At 42.4% G+C, this 17,288-nt stretch overlaps 1 protein-coding gene across 3 annotated transcripts in view; it reads right to left on the bottom strand.

The window, feature by feature from the left end:
* Phc1 (polyhomeotic homolog 1) overlaps positions 1–17,082 on the bottom strand; it is a 23,471-nt gene extending 6,389 nt beyond the window's left edge. Inside the window, exons 1-9 of one of the 3 annotated variants that reach the window (XM_020181544.2) lie at positions 16,925–17,082; positions 14,161–14,318; positions 12,778–12,888; positions 11,570–11,650; positions 10,719–10,868; positions 9,869–10,000; positions 3,209–3,701; positions 1,111–1,904; positions 112–259 (exon numbers count right to left, since the gene is read on the bottom strand). In XM_020181544.2, coding sequence (XP_020037133.2) covers positions 112–259; positions 1,111–1,904; positions 3,209–3,701; positions 9,869–10,000; positions 10,719–10,868; positions 11,570–11,650; positions 12,778–12,888; positions 14,161–14,274 — 2,023 coding nt within the window. In that variant the 5' untranslated portion in view covers positions 14,275–14,318; positions 16,925–17,082. Of the gene's footprint in view, positions 1–111; positions 260–1,110; positions 1,905–3,208; positions 3,702–9,868; positions 10,025–10,718; positions 10,869–11,569; positions 11,651–12,777; positions 12,889–14,160; positions 14,319–16,924 lie in introns of all 3 variants that reach the window. The other 2 variants (XM_020181543.2, XM_020181545.2) reach the window with 2 other exon arrangements.
* Between the last annotated feature and the right edge of the window lie 206 nt (positions 17,083–17,288).

Here is a 17,288-nt window from a genome sequence, read left to right on the forward strand (position 1 = left end):
TTTGTCTACCAAGTACAGGCCCATTTCCTACTGAATCAGATTTATCTTTAAATGAAGAACATTCCTCTATCATCTGCACCTTCAACAACATCTTAGAAGTTACTCACTCACCTCCAAGACTGCTCTTCTCCTCCATGACCTTTGGACTCTCTGCTGCTGGAGATGCCTTGACAGGAAGCACTGAACCCAACGAGGAGACATCATCTCTCTCCTCCTCAGACTCAGCTTTGCGTTTCACAGCCAATGTCTGGGGTTTACCCTAAAGTGAAGTACAGGAAAGAAACCAAGATTTAAAATGAAGGATATAAAGGAACTACAATTATTTCCATACTTTTAGAGCAAATTTTCTTAGTTCCAAATGCCCCAATTTGCACACTTCCCATGATGCACTAAGAATCTTGGTACCCCAATTAGTGTACTTCCTGTATCAGGACAAAAGGCAACTTCAATTAGTCCTAACTTAATATTGTAAGACCTTGCATTCATTGTAGACCAACCAAGAACTGCTGTCTTTCCAAAAACTGATTTGGTTAAAGCTATCTTGATCTAAGTTACGATTTATACAAAAATCCAGAATGACCAGGTAACCCCAGCATTCGACAGAAGTGAGGAGGATTATGAGTTTGAGGCCAGTATGGGATCCATAGCAAGACCTTGTCTCAAAAAAAAAAAAAAAAAAAAGTAGATGATTTCAATAACAAATTTTAGGAGTATGAAGTTCAGGTATACATATTAACATCTTACTCTCCTTTTTTGGTGGGACTAAGATTTGAATTCAGGGCTTCATGCTTGAATAGTTGACTCTTTACTGCTTGAGCCACACTCCAGTTCATTTTGCCCTGGTTATTTTGGAGATGGAGGTCTCAAGTACTTGCCCATCTTGGCTTCCAACCTCAATTCTCCTAATCTCAGCATTCTCAAGTAGCTAGGATTACAGGTGTAAGCCATGGGCACCAGAATTAAATCTCACTCTTAACAAAAACAGCAGATAAATATCACTTTAAACTTTCTCAACTCTATTCTCCCTTTAAGTTAAGCTCTATCTGTACTTAGTCCCAGATCACCTCTCTCATGGGTGGTAGTGCCTTCAAACCATCAGACATCACTCACCGGCAGGTGCACAGACTGCATGTAGAAGGCAGCAGGAACCTGGGCTACAACAGGTGAAGAGGTGGTAGCCCCACCCTTTACTACATGTGCTGTTCCCTGCATAGGAGCAAGGCTCATCCCAGGGGCCAAGGCAGGAGGACATTCCTGCAGCGCACCAGGAGCCTGGGACGAAGGTGGTGAGGAGGCCAAATGGGCCTGGCCAGGCTGCACTGTACCTGGCATCCCTCGGGAAGTAGGTACAGCAGCTGCCAGCTGTGCCAAACCTAAAGCCTGTGCCTGGGCTGTACCTGGCTGCCGGGTACCCACAACTTGCACAGGGATGTGGGGTGGTGGTTGTTGAGCAGCTGACATCTTGGCAGTTCCTAACTGAGGAGGCTTGATAGGTGCTACAGATGGTTTGGACTGGATAGGGATTGGTGGCTTGGGGGTTGGGTCAGGTGGAAGGGACAGGGGTGAAGACTGAAGCATGGGTTGAACCACCAGGGTCTGGGCTTGCTGTTGGGACTGGGAAGGTGGGACCTGCTGAGTAGGTGGGACCTGGGGTGGCTGAGGGGCAGTGAGGGTTGTAGCCTGCTGCTGCTGTGGCTGCTGCTGCTGCTGCTGTTGTTGCTGCTGCTGCTGCTGCTGTGCTAACTGGAGGTGTGTAGCTGTGTGAAGCAGCTGAGACTGACGGTGCTGGAACTGTTGCTGGTGGTGGATGGCAATCTGCTGCTGGATCACAACCTGCTTCTGCTGGAGGTGTATCTGCTGCTGTTGCTGAATCAGTGAATGAGGTTGGATCTGTGTGTATGTGGCTATAGGAAAAAGACCAGAATGGAACAAAGGGGAAAAGAGCAGAATAAAAATAAAATCATCGTCCCACAGTGGACCTAGAATCATACAGTGAATAGAAATCTAGCCTGCACGGAACTTGCACATCTCTTCATTCATACTCTTTCCACTGATTCAAACGTTACCAACCACCTCTAGTGTTAAAAATATCAAAGAAAGAACTGCTGTGCCTGATAACATGACAATCCTCAGTCATTTCTTGTGTTTATTTTCTTTACTATACTTAAACACCTATCCTTTTACTCTGTTCTCAGCAAAGGAGAACAGAGTAATATGATCAGAATTTGACTTCTCAAAGGCTGAGTACATGTTTTATTTATTTTCACATCCCTAAGACCCAGTCTCTGACACATGAGAAACATTTACTATTCACTGAAAGAATATCCACAAAGTTAAAGATAGCAACATCTTCCTATGAACACCTCAGTTTTTAAAGTTCATCAGTTCAGGTTGCCATCTAAGAAGTCTTAAGAGTCAGTGGCTTGTAAGCTTTGACTACTCATTTCCTCCACTGCAAACTTGGGTGGGAATTCATCAATTCCACCCCTCCATATTTTACCATTGTCTGGAGAACACACAAAGAATGTGATATGAAAGCACTTATGGAATGGAAGTGCTACAGTATTTAAATACCTAATATTAGCAACAAACTAAATTTTGTGACTAAATTATTCAAGAATATCAATATTAGTGATTCAGGTGTTAGAAACGAAGGAGGCAAAAATCAAGTAAGATATACACATTTAACTTTATCTTCCCACAATCTGAAAAAAAGTAGAACTATTTAAGATTACCATTACTACTTACTGTTTTTTATATCAGAAAGAGGAATACAAGTTGACTACACTTAGCATTGTTCTATTTGCTAGTCTTAAGTGCTTTACCTGCTTTACATTGGACCAACTAGACAGTGAGGAAAGAATTCATCCCTTATACTAAACTGTATGTAACATGAGGAGAGGAAATCTGCTTTTCAAAGATGCATCGCCTGCTCAGTAAGCAATTCAGTAAGAATTGTGTGAATGAATAGGTAGAATGAGTAAACTAAAGAACTCAAAAGACCTAAGAAAATAGACAAGGCACCTTGTAAGCTTGGGGGAAACACATAATCTTCATCTGTTTCTGAGCTAGTGTATTTAAGTATAATGTAATTCTTTCCTTCCACTACTACAGGGCCAAGAGAAACAAAAAAGTGGCAATGAAAAGTAATCTGAGATTTGAAATGACTTCTGAAAGGTTAATGACAATGTGAGAGATGACAACTTACCTGAGCTTATAAGTGTCTGGCTGGGTGCAGGTGTAGCTGTTCGTGTCAGATTCATGCCCACATTCTGCTGACCACTCCCATCTGCTTCTGCCTTCTTGGCCGCTGCACTTTCTGCCTCTGTCTGGCTGCCCTGGCTCACAGTCACTGTTTGGGCTGCAGGCAAGGGCTGTACTACTCCTGTGCCCTTCCTGGGACAGCTTGCACCACCCATTCCTGAGGAAGGCAACTGACCTAAACCCCCAGGTGTCTGGCTACCTCCACCTGGACCCATGGACCCTGGGAGACTATTCCCACTGCCTCCAGCAGCTTGACTAAGGTTGAGGGACTGGCCTGAGGCCCCAGAAGAAGCCTGTGCCACAGCTAAGGCCTGGCTAGAGGCCTGGGAGAGACTAGACACAGGAGAGGCTCCAGGAGGAATGGCCTTCTGAGTAGAGCCTGGAATTTGGGGTCCTTGGGCTGAGGCCTGTTGGTTCCTCACTGCCAAGTTCTGCACCTGAAAGACATTTTTTAAAAGTAGATTGCTGTGACTGACTCAAAAGCATTAAAGATAGCTGCAAAGTCATATTCGATTACACACTCAATATATTCCGGCCCTATCTCTATAACAATACATATTACAGGCCTTCTAGTCTCCCAGAGGGGAGCTTTTTAACATCTGACTTTTCAGTCTCCTTTATTCACTATCAAGTCCACCACCAAGTTTCATCATTCTTTCCTTCAAAGTGTCTCACATTTTCCCTTTCCTCTATCCATTCATTCAATACCTACCCAATACCTATGATACTTCAGGTACTACACTGGATACTAGAAATGTAGGGATGAAAAACAGTCCTTGCTCCCAATGAATACTTTCTGTTAGAGGAGAAATTCACCAAGTGTAGTATAATAATCTACATATATATATATATAAAAAACAAGTTCTATGAGAGAACAGAGGAGGAAAATCAAGTTAAACTAAGGAGATCAAGGAACACTTCCCAACACAGAGAAGTGATATCTGTTGTGAGACTCTGTAGATATTAGTGAGGTACAAATACCAACAAATTTGCAAGACTACACAATCAAGAAAGAGCACAGCATTTTTAGAAAGTATAAATATTTCATTATGCTTGCTTATAGAAAGAAATTAAGAAAGATAGATTGGTGCTAGGGAGGAAGAAAAGTGCTAGATCACTAAGAGCCTAGTATGTTAAAATAAAGACAGTCTGAACTTTAACTTAGAAACAGCAAGTGTTTTTTTTTTTTTTGGGGGGGGATTGTTTTGTCTTATTCACTGTTATGGACCTAGCACCTAACACAGTGCCAGGCATACAGTGTTCCAAGATGAGTAGAGAAAAGGAATGATGCCTACTCATACTGGTTATAAGAAGCCACTGAAGAATATTAATCAGAATAAATATGATCAAACCTAGAGTTGAAACCATTGTTTTATAAATACTTTGGAAAAAAACTGCCATCATATGCTAAAGCTGAATATTCACATACACACTCAAACCTCGAGTTCCACGAGGTAAACTCCTGCCATGTGCAACAAAAGCCATGTATAGGAAAGATCCTAGCAATACCATTCAGAGTAACAAAGGCCTGGAAACAATCCAAGTTGCCATCTATAGATTATATGAGGTATAAACTATAGTATGTTCACATAATAGAGTATTATATAAAATTAAAATTAATAAACAGTGACTACAAAACAAATGGATCTCAACAATATGTTATTAAGAAAGTATTCTCAGGCTAGATGATCCAGGGCTGTATGCCTATAGTGCCAGCTCCTGGGGAAGCTGAGGCAGGACAATCACTTGAGCTCAGGAGTTTGAGATAAGCCTGAGCAACACAGAAAGAACCTGTATCAAAAAAGAAAAAAAAAAAGATTCCCCAAAAAATTACATACAAAACAAGTACTTTGAGAATTTAAATACTAATAAAACACATAATAGATATATAATATAGATTATTTGCATCTTACTGTATTTATGTGTATATGTGTGGACATACACACAAACTGTATCTTTGCTTCAAATGAATCCATAGGCAGAAGGGAAGAGCCTGAACAGAATGGCCATGTGTTGGTATCTGTGGAAGCTGGATGATAGGCACATAAAGATTCATATTTTTGTTTTTATATATGTTTGAAATTTTTCATCACAAAAATATCTTCTAGAATTTCTAGAAGGTACATAAAAGTACCTTCTAGAAATATATAGAGATATAACAAAACTAAAATAAAAGGGACCCAAGAGAAGGATGAACCTAGAAATCAGAATGATGGATATCATGGAAAAAGGCAGATAGAAGTGAGCAAGTGTTCATTATATTTTGTTCTTATTTTGTAGTGCTGGGTATTCAACCAAAGGCCTCATGCACGCTAGCGAAGTGCTCTACCACTGAGCTACAACCCCAGTCTGCTTATTACATTATTAAAAATTACTGAATAAATAAATAAAAGTGGGCCATGTATGGACCAATGATGAGAATGTTATGACCAAGGACTATCATTTATCAAATTGTGCGCGCTAGAGGTACAACTTTTTTAAAGATAGTAATGAAATGTTCCTTATTTTTTAAAAAAACATCCTAGCAGTAATGTGGAAGAGGATTACAAGCTGATTAAGACTGAAGACAACCAGACCATTTAGAAAACTAGTGAAGTTCTGCCAGGTGGAATAACCTGAATTCAGACAGCAGCAGTAGAGACAAGGGCCTGCCTTTGGAGAGACATTTACCCAGGTCATCAGACCTGGGTGCTGGGGCAGTTACAGTTTTTCTTCTTTTTGGAGGTACTGAGGTTTGAACTCAGGACCTCATGCTTGCTAGGCAGGTGCTCTGCCACTTGAACCATGTCACCAGCCCTACAGTTTTTCTAATCAGCTTCCTTTCTGCAAAGGCTATTCAAACTTTCCTACTCTCCCTATGCCTCAGAACCGCCTCTTTCTCCTTTCACTCTTCACCTCTGCAGCGAATATAAAAACCATATCAGCTCCACCACCAGTTACCTACATATGTCCCTACCACTTCTCCCTTCAGTCTCTACTCTTCCTCCTAGCAAAGGACAGTCCTTCTCTATGCTCCGGATCTACCTCCTCCAGCCTTCCAAGAAGCTTATCACATCAACTGTCTTCTATCTTATAACCTCTCCTCTTACCAACCCCTCCCCCATCACTGTTTGAACGCTGCATTCCCCTCCCAGCTTTGCCATCCTTTTCCAGTGTCTGCTAACCTCTTGTGTACATTCATTCACACTCTCCATTCATTCCTCAAATTCATACTTCTTCGGATTCAACCCCTCCTCCAACTCCACAGAACTAGCTCTCCCTCCACCTTAAGAAATCCATCCTTTTCTCTTTACTACATCTGAAAGAGATGAGCAGGTGTGTAAGTACATAAGCGCACATGCATGCATGTCTTCTAATATCCTATTCCCTTGTCTTTATGACACTACAGTCCAGACTTGCCTTTCTCTCTTGCTCTTTCTTGCTTGCCTTTGTCAGACCATCATCCTCAACCTAATTTGAACTACTTTTCTAAGGACTCATCCTAAATCTTAAGAGAGAGGAGAGAAGGAGGGGGAGACAGAGAGAGTGGGAATGGGAAAGGGGGAGAGGGGGAGGGTGGAGAGGGAGGAGGGGGAAAGGAGGGGACAGAGAGAGAGAGACTCCTCCCCAGGTACTTTTAAAACTTATGCTAATCTATGGGAAAGGAAGAACCAGGGATTCCCATCCAATAATCAATGAGTAGAAAGGGGCACGAATGGCTCCTGGCCAGGTGAGGTGGTCCCTGAGCCAAAGCAATATTAATCTGAGATGTAATATTTTTTGAGTCCTGAACTTTCCCTAATTTTAGCCTGCCTCCACAGCTCCCAAGACCCTGCAAGATGAGGTCCCTCTCACTTGTCTAGCACCCTCTGCCAAACTCCAGGACAAGAAGCCTTCTTTTAATCCCTCAAACAAACCAAGCTCCTTCCCTCCTCAGGACCTTTAGACATCATGTTTTCCTGGCCTTCATCACTTTACCACATCCACACCTGACCACCTCCTTGATTTCTGTCCCCCATCCGAAGGCAAAACTAAGTCCCTTTGCATGTTCTTAGAATAATACCCTATCCTTTCTAATGAAGCAATTATTATACCATTCCAGTGACTGTTCAATGTCTATGGCTTTAATGGTCCATCATCTTCATGATCATGACTTTCTTGGGCATCTAAGACTAAGGAATGTCTTCCAGACACTGTTCAAGCAATATAAGCCCATTTAGCCTTCACAACACACCATGAGGCAGAGTTGTGTGTGTATATGTGTGTGTGTTATGGTGAGAACTGGGCTTTGAACTCAGGGCTTTGAGCTTGCAAAGCAGGATCTCTACTACTTGAACCACACCTCCAGTCCATTTTACTCTGTTTATTTTGGAGACAGGATCTCACAAACTATTTGCCTGGGCAGGACTTGAACCACAGTCTTCTGAATCTCAGCCTCCCAAGTAGCTAGGATTACAAGTATGAGCCATTGGTACCCAGCAGGAGGTAGGAATATTATAAATCTATTTTATAGATGGAGAAACCACAGAATTAGATTTTAGGTCATTTTCCCAAGGGCATTCAATTAAGTAGTGAGGCTAGAATCTCACCCAAACATAACAGGCATGTTTTTAATTACCACCCACCCTATGTCCCTCAACATACTGATACTCAAATAGTTGTGAATGAATAGATTAATAAATCTGAATGAACAGATGAATAAATAAAGGAACTGTATATGGAAGCAAGACCAACCTCATCTTTGGCTCTCACTGCTACTACCAGTGTCCAGTGAAGGTCTTACTTTTAATTTAAGAGTGTTTCAGCAGTTTCCCAAACTTCTCTTCTTCAGGCACATACTCCTAGATGATTTATCTCTCAAGCACTTTTCTTATCCTATTAGTTTGTTGTTCAATAGCCAGTAATGGCTCTGCCACCTACAAAGTTAACTATAACCTCCTTTTCTTGACTTTCAGGCACCTCTCTAATAATGGCCCCTTCTACCTTTCAGACTACTATAATCATGTTTTTTGGATTTTTTTATTTTGTGCAATGGTGGCAACAGAATCCTACCACTGAGCTATATCCCCAGACCTGCTGTCTCCACATTGTCCACTTTCTCACCACCAATCCCACCATACACTTTTATTTACGTAAGTGAACTAACTATACCTAACACTTACTGTTTTCTCTCCAGTTTTCCCTACTCCAAATTAAACCCTGCCTATCCTATAAGACTCTGTTCAAGTACACAAAAATATAGCCAACTCTTCTCTAAACTCATGTCACTCAAAGTTAGTACCATTTAGTTTAGCACTTTTCTTCTCTAAGCCACATACAGTAAACCACCTTATTAGCAGATTTAATACAATTTTGACCAAATGTAGTTCAAAAAATTAAATAAGTAAATAAATAAAAGAAATTTCAAAAACAAATTTTTTTAATTCCCACATGTGCATTACACTGCTCAACTAATGCAAAGAAATTCTCAGTCAGTCCCACATTATCAACAGTTGAGATCTGCTGCGTTTTCCTGCCCTTAGTCTTGTGAAAGTATGCCTCCTGAAAAGCAAATGGTGCCCAAAATGCAAGGTAAAAGTTATGGCAATCCCTCCAAACCAAAAAGGGTAAGTAAAGTGATAAAATAAAAATTTCAGATTTGTTTTGAAAGGCAGCATGTCTTTAGCAGAAGTTAGATGGCATTATGGGAAAAATAATCGAGTATTCAGAGTATTCAAATAAAGAACATAAACTAAGATCAAGCTTTTGATGAGCAGTATTAATATGCACAACATAAATTTTGTGACAATAATGTAGCCTACTCCATGCAATTTCAATTTATGGGTACTCAGAGCTACAGTATGTACAATATAGATAAATTTGAGTAATTTTAGAGTTCTGAACTCTATCCTGAGTATTTGTGGTTTCTCAATGGTGAGCTCTTTGGAACCACATACCCTGGGATACCAAGGGTCTACTGTGTTTTTTATTCCTCCCAGTACATATTTGAGCAAATCAATAAAAAAGCTCAATATTTACTTGCTGACAGACTAACAGAATGAAACAACTAGTATAAGATCCTACTTTATATCCCATACATAAGCTAAAAATTAAAATATATATGTTCAGAGAACAAGTCACAAAAAGCAATGGTGAGGAAGACTTTTCCTAGAAAAACAGTTAATAGAAGCAGGAAAGTGAAAGTTGAGAATTATAGTAACTCATGAGCAAGAAGCAGCAAATACTCCTCCAGCAACTCAGCCAGGTCCTTCACATGTAACTAAGAACACAATTTCCTTAGCCATCCCTTATCTTCAAGAGACACTACTATGATAGAATTAAAATTAAGACTCTTAATAAAATTTAGCCAGAGGACTAGCAGGGTGGTCAGAAAAATTACCTAGTATTAAAAGACTTCCCAGATCCCTAGGGCTCTTTTTAGGCAATTCTACTCCCCTTTCTAACTCAAATCAGCTCAAAAGCTATAAGGCATTCAAGTTTTATAGGAGTTAAGGAGAGGGAAAATGACATATACACAAAGTAAGAATTCTGAAAAGCAGTAATAGGGCAGAGGGTGGGGCCTGGTCCATGGTTGTTCCCTCCATGCTCCCCAGCACTCGCCCACAGCAGAGTGGTTGCCACTGACCTGATCTGCATCTGCATGGACTCCAGGAGACTGTGCAGATGGCACCTCCTGCTGGACGGCAGCCACTGCCCCGTTAGGCATCAGGATGAGTTGGGAGGCTAGAGGCACATTCCGGCCCAGGGTCCGGTTTACCTGCAATAGGTTCCCCAGCTGTGGCTGGCAAGGAGAGGAGAAGAAGAGCAAAGAGTACAGAAGAAAAGAGGAGACAGAAGAAATGGAAGGACCACAAGACAAAATAAACAGCTGATATTAAACAGCTAAGCCCTGCCTCGTTCCACACCAACCCAGGAACTTCTTATCCTCCATGTGATGTATCATCGAGAAGAAAACCTAGAATGTATAGAAAACTATGGACTGACAACAAAAAGTCAAACATCAAAGAAGTTTAGACAAAAAAGACTAGCATAAGTAGTTATGTATAGCAAGCAGATAAGCTGAGAAATACAGCACTTGAGAGTTTGTGTACCTGAGCCGTTAAGTCCAAATGTTAGATTACATCTAACACTAATTTAGTCAAATGTTAAGACCACATCTAGCATGGGATCTCAATGGTATCTGAAGACCACCTGTGAATACTGAGCATCACCTCTAGTGTAAGGCATAGGAGGGAAATAGATCAGCTTGTCTCAAAACATCTGAGTAACCACAGTTATGTAAAACAGCTTTCAGGCTGGAGTGCAGCTCAGTGATGGAATACTTGACTATCATGCATAAAGCCCTTGGTTCCTTCCCCAGCACACAAAAAACCAAATAAGTAAATAAATAAAAGAGCTTTCACGCAAGTCCTTGGCCAGAGAAAGCACAATTATGAACCATGTCCCTGGAACAATGCTGACTGCCTGTGGCTTACCCGCAGATACATCTGGGCCTGGGACTGGTTGAGGGGTGGGGAAGTGGTGTTCCCCAGTAGCACAGATTGGGTCAAGGTGGTAGCACTGGGAGAGCTCACACTCTGGGATCGACTGATAAGCTGGGCGGCCGATGTGGTAGCCAGATTGATCTGTGTGGTACAGAAAGGATCCAGGTCTAAGGACTTTGGAAGATGTAAAAAGAAATGTACACAACTGACAAATTCAGAGAAACACAATCAAGAACAGAATATCTCACTTTCATGGAGTTGAACAAATAATAACATCCCATCCAAAAACTGTCATGCCGGGTGCTGGTGGCTCACACCTGTAATCCTAACTATTCAGGAGGTAGAGATCAGAAGGATCTTGGTTCGAAGCCATCCCTGGCATTGTTCAAGAGACCCTATCTTAAAGAAAACCCATCACAAAAAAGGGTTGGTGGAGTGGCTCAAATTGTAGGCCCTGAGTTCAAACCTCTGTACCACATTAAAAAAAAAAAACAAAAAAACCCTGTCATCATGGCTATTCTCAGGTATTATCAAAAGAAAGAGGAAAAAAAACAGCCCCTAAGCACTAATGTTAACATCTGAGAAGGCAAAAAAAGGAAATGGAGATTTTATCTCTCTATGAAGAGGTGACCCTTTCCTGTGTTATCTCTTCTTCTTCCCCAGGATTCCCGTCTTCCTTCCTTATGGTTCCTCATTAGAATCCGATACAGATCCAAGTTGGTTACCTTCCCTTCAGTACTGTTCTCTACACATTGATGGCTACATTCTCAGATCTGCTGCACAAAGCAGTTTAACCCAGAGAAGACCATACAAGTCCCCACAGAGGGAGGGGCAGTACTCACTGAGGCCTGGGTAGTTGTGGTCTGCTGCTGTGCAGTGCTGGTGTTTGGAGAGCTGGCCTGCCGACTAGCAGCAATCGTAGCCTGTTAAAAGGGAAGTATAACAGAGACAATGCAGGAGAAAGCTCAGTCTTCCAGTAATAAATCAGAGACACAAAACAGAGACTTCAGGTAAGAACAGAGACTCTACTCTAGCATAAGGAAGACTGTATTCACTACCCCAGTAACCCTCCCATTACCACCTATGCTAACTCAATAACCTTCACATAGCCTTCCTGGCTCAGACAGGCAATCTGTCCTACATCTCTGGCTTTCTTTTAGGTAGAAGATCAACCTATGGTCAGTTCAAAACATAAGTCACTGATAAATCTAGTGCAAAGTTATCCAATACAAACATAATGTGATCCACAAATATAATTTCCTATTATGCACATTATAAAAAGAAACAGGAGAGCTGATGGAGTGGCTCAAGTGGTACAGTCACCTCCCTAGCAAGCATGAGGCCCTGAGTTCAACCCCAGTGCTGCCCCCCCAAAATAAAAAGATTACCTAAAAAAAGAACAGGAGATGTTAGCTTTAATAATTTAATTTAACCCAATGTATGTAAAATAAATATTATATGGGGTTGGAGGTATGGCTCAAGTGGCAGAGCACCTGCCTAGCAAGCACAAGGTCCTGAGTTCAAACCTCAGTACCACCAAATAAATAAGTAAATAAATATAACATTTATTTATTTTTTTGGTGGGGGGGATGATTCCTAAGGATTGAACCCAGGCTTTCATACACACAAACACATTTTCTACCACTGAGCTACACCCTCAGCCCCTAAAATATTACCATTTCAATGTGAAATTGATATAAAAAAATTACTGAGATATTTACATTCTTTTGTCATCCCAAGTCTTGAAACTAAAACCTTATAATACATCTTAATTTGGACTAGCCACATTTCACGCAATCAATAGCTACATGTGGATAGTAATGCCATACTGGACAGAGCATGTCTGCAGCAGTCATTCTACCTCTAAAATGTGATTTTCCCATAGTTCTTACTGCAACTCCAGAAACTAAGATCCATCCATCCTCCTCCAAGAGGATAGGAGGCAAAGGAGATTACCTTAGTGCAGGATGTGGTATGCCCAGAATTCTCCCCTACCCACCTGTAGTGCCTGTGCCCTCCCTCTTGGGCCAGCTGGCTGCTGACCGCTCACCTGCTGGACGGCAGCCAAGCTGTGCAGCTGGGCATTACTGAGCTGCTGCTGGAGCATGAACTGGTGGAAATACTGAGCTGCATTGGGCTGCCGCTGCAGTGCCTGCAAAGCCTAAAGGAAGACAGACAGGAAACAACATTAGAATAGATCACTGCTAACTCCCTCTCTATGCAAATCACCATAATTACCAGAATAGGAGTCATGGAAGGAGAGAAACCAAAGAGATGGGAGGTTGGGCTAAATCATCAACATCTGACTTGTCCATTTTTATATTAGAACCAGTAAGTCTATACAGTCCTCTAAAAATTGGGAAAGCATTTAATAATATGGTCTATCCTAACAAATAAAGAAAAGTAAAGCAGTACAATTCATACCAACTTACTTCCCAAAATAGGACCTCGACATACATGATATAGCAAGAACAACACAGGTTAAAAATAAATGGGATATCAATTAATGTAAAGAAAAGAAAAAAAATGAAAGACTATCTTCTAGGTAGACAGTAAGCAGTATGGAAACCTAAAGGGTTAGAAACAATGGAAAAACAGAATACGGAGTGGCTTCTGAAAGATTCTGTCAGGTAAATTTTTCAACAAGTTGGCATTTTCACATGTCTATAGTATAATACTAATCGATGTTTACTAAAACAACGCTGTCAGTTCATTTCAGTGTTAACTGGATTTTACTATATTCCTATTCTTTAACTATTACAAGTGTTCGTATGATGTGCAGTTATTCTAGTAACCAAAATCCCTTCTTACTTAAAGTAAAAAGCTTTATCACAAACACAATTTTTAAAACATGAAATTTGCTATTTGTCTAAACAAAAATCTAGGAAGCCCATGATACTTCCATGAATTAGTCAGGGTAATTTATAAGAAAGGTCAAAAGGCCTGGCACCAGTGGCTCATGCCTACAATCCTAGCTACTTGGGAGGCTGAGATAGCAAGGATCGTGGTTCAAGACCAGCCCACCCAAATAGTTTACAAGACCCTATCTCCAAATCACCACAGCAAAAAATGGACTAGTGGCATGCTCAAGCGGCAGAGCACCTGCTTTGCAAGCACAAAGCTGAGTTTATACCCCAATCCCACCAAAAAAAGAAAAAAAAAAGGCCAAAGATCAAAAACCTGATAACCCAGGAGAGAAACAGCTACAGTCTAGCTAGACTGAATGTTATTTGAAAAATTCTTACTTGAAAAACTGAATTTCACTCTCTATTTGCTTGTACAAACTTTTGTAAACTCTTAAGATTCTCAGAGCTGGAAAGGTCCCTATTCATTACCTAATCTAACTGTCTCCAAGAAACTGAGGACAATTATCTTGCAGCATCTTTGCCTACCCCACACCAATACTCACAGCCGCTCAAGAGTTGAGGCTCACCTGCACTGCTTGCCGTTCATACAGGGACATTTGGGCTATCTGGGGCCGAGAGTTGCTCCCTGAGCTGGAACTCCCATTGGTGGAGCTGGAGTTCTGCTCACTCTCAGTCTCCATGATAGCGTTCCAGGGTCCCGGGGGGTGGTGCTCTGACTCAAGACCTAGATGAAAGCAGTAAAGGATTAATCTAACTGTTATTTTAGGCTATTAAGTCAGGACTTACCACAGTAAGTCTAAAAGCTATCTAAGATCTTCCTTGTGGAAGATCACAGAACTCGAATCTGCAATACAATCTTTCAACCGTATCTTCCTCTCCTTACCATCTTCTGAAGCTATTTACTCACTGTCTCAAAAGAAGTTAACTTTTACTGATTCCCTCCTGGCTGTCATTAAATAAAATGGTAAGAATATAACAAGGCTCCTTATAATACTGAAGTCAGTTTATACCCCTGTGGTGCTTTTTTAACATCTGAAAGCCTCCCCCTCTAAAATTTGCTGTTATTTTTATCTACATCTCCATCATTATCATTTTAACAATAGTCAGATTACCGGGAAGCCTCTAGCTTCCTCCTTTCTCTGGGCTGTGCCCTTCACCTATACTGTTATTTCTCACAATGCTATAAGGTAAAAATTACCCTCATTTTATAATGGTGAATATCAAGTCTTTACAGTAGTATATGTTTCTTCCTCAAACCAAAAGATCTGTGATTAAAGCAGTATCACCAGATGAGTATTTATTATCCTCACTTGTGGAGGCTGGCCTTAAAATACAGATCTGTTGAGTGAGTCATGGAAGGGCATTAAAGGTAGAGGCAGAGGAGCTAATGTATAGCCCAAATAGCACCTGGTTCCAGCCCAGGCCACTAGAAACAACTCAGGCATGCAACTTTTCTTCCTTATACCTCAGTTACCCTGTTTGCAAAGGTATCACACTGAATCTAGTACATCATTTTAACAATGACTCCCAGGTATGACACATATTTCATATATATATATATATATATATATATATATATATATATATTTCAACTTTTTAGCCTATGAAAGTATCAGAATTTACCCCCTGGGGACTATCAAAATTTGCAAAAAGACACATGAAATCATTGCTAAGAACTAAGCAGAGACAAGAAATGAAAAGAAATATTCCTCCAAAGCAGTACTCGATGACAACAAATGCTTTTGCTCATTCTTGGTTTTTTTTTTTCTCTTTTGTTAGACTTACATACTATATTCTCTACTTTTGAGACACTGGAAATATCAAGTCACCAAAGCACTATTTGGTTTAGCAACATAAACATCAAACCAGAATCTCTGCTAAGGGCTGTCAACAGTTTTATTAGGTGAATGGATTTATCTGAGGAATTGTATCCCAAGCAAGTAAACGAAAGTCAAACCACTTGTCCCTGGTAATAAAGTTGAGCAGATTTCTCCTTATTTCATTCCCAGCATCATTGGATCACATCATCACCCCCCAAGAACTCTACCCATCTCTTCCATTTCATTTAGGAACAGCAAATGTGACCACAAACATGGACATAATCCAAAAGGTACACAGGAGAAATCTTGTCAGTTTTAACTCCAGTCTACCTTCTCCCCATATCTTTTGCCAAAATATCAAAGCACTAAACAGATACAGACCCATGAGTCCTCATTATCAGCATGTGAAGAAAAAAAGTGGGTAAGGATTAGAGGCAGCACGGCATAGTTGTAGAGATTACTGGATTTATCTCACTAGACTCTGAGACATGAGACCCTATTACTAGCTACAGTGGGAACATTAATTCCTACAGGCATGTGTAAAAATGCTCATAAACTCTGAGACCCCCTCATCTCCCCCAAAAATGGAAGTCTTATTAATATTTTTTTTCAGATTGTTCAATAGAAATAGAAATGGAAAGGAACCAACTTAACGTTGGTTTCAAAATTGCCATCAAAACCAGGATTCCTGGATCCCAAGCACTTAATTCGTGTGTGATCGATGTTGTGACTGCAAGGTGAAACACAGAAAGTGCAGACAACGAATAGTTTGGGAGGCACAATGAACTGAAATTTTCTGAATTAAACTGGAAGGGAGTGTGAGGAGGTGGTCTGGTCATTCTGCAAGGCAGCACTGGGTGTGTACGGGACCCACTGGGTAGGCACACAGACCTGTAGATCGGAACTAGAATGGGATTTTGAAGGGGACCTGGTACTGAGCCTATTGGGTCAAGAGTTGGAGGAAGTAAATATCCCTAAGTATAAAAGAAATTTGTCTTGCAGAAAGAATGGGGCATGAGAAGGAAGACAGAGGAAGGACGGTGGTCCGGGGAAGACTGCCAAAGGGGTTCTTGTTCTGGAGAGAAGGGTGATGAAAATGCCAGTGCCAACAGAACTCAAATGGACCGTGGGAAGGGGGTGAAGAGTGGTGTGCCGGGAGCTAAGTGATCGAATGGGCAGAGAAATGTGCATTCTGATAGTGGGGAGACAGGCAGTGGGGACCCGGAGCACAAGCCAGGGACAGCATGCTCGGGTGGAAGGACCCAAGTCAGACAGGGGGAATGAATGGGAGGTGAGTGGCGAGAGGCGGCTGGGGTGACTGACGGACAGACGGACGGAGCAGCGGGAAGGAAGCAGCCCCGGGCCGCGGCGCGCAGGGGCGCCGAGGTGGGCAGGGACAGCGCCCGGGGGAGGTACCTGGCGTCACGCCGCCCGAGGTGGCCGAGCGCCTGCCCCGCGCGGCCCGGCCCCCGGAGGTCCTGCCCTCCCCGGCCCGCGGCTGCCCGGTTACCTCCGCGCGCGGCTCTGCACCCAGGTCCTCGCGGGGGGCGTCCACCTCATGTGCAAGGGGGTGGGGGGACCCCACAGTCGCCGGGCTGGGCGGGGGGCTCGTCGGCCTCGGCGGCGGGCTCCCCTCGCCGCCTCCCCTTCCTGGAGGGGCGGGGGCGCCGAGGGCGGGGTGGGAGGTGCCCGGCGCGGCCGCAGCTCCCCGCCCCTCCTGCCGCTCCGGGTGCCGGCCCGGCCGCGGCTCCGCCAAGCCGAGGGGCTCGCTCGGGGCCTGTCACTTCCTGCCCGGCCGAGAGGTGGGGGCTACAGGCCGGGGGCTGCGGGCCGGGCCGGAGGAGGGGGCTGGCGGGGAGGTGCTTCCGGGGCAG

The sequence above is a fragment of the Castor canadensis genome, chromosome 6, assembly GCF_047511655.1.
Source record: "Castor canadensis chromosome 6, mCasCan1.hap1v2, whole genome shotgun sequence".
In the NCBI taxonomy this organism is placed as follows: domain Eukaryota; kingdom Metazoa; phylum Chordata; class Mammalia; order Rodentia; family Castoridae; genus Castor; species Castor canadensis.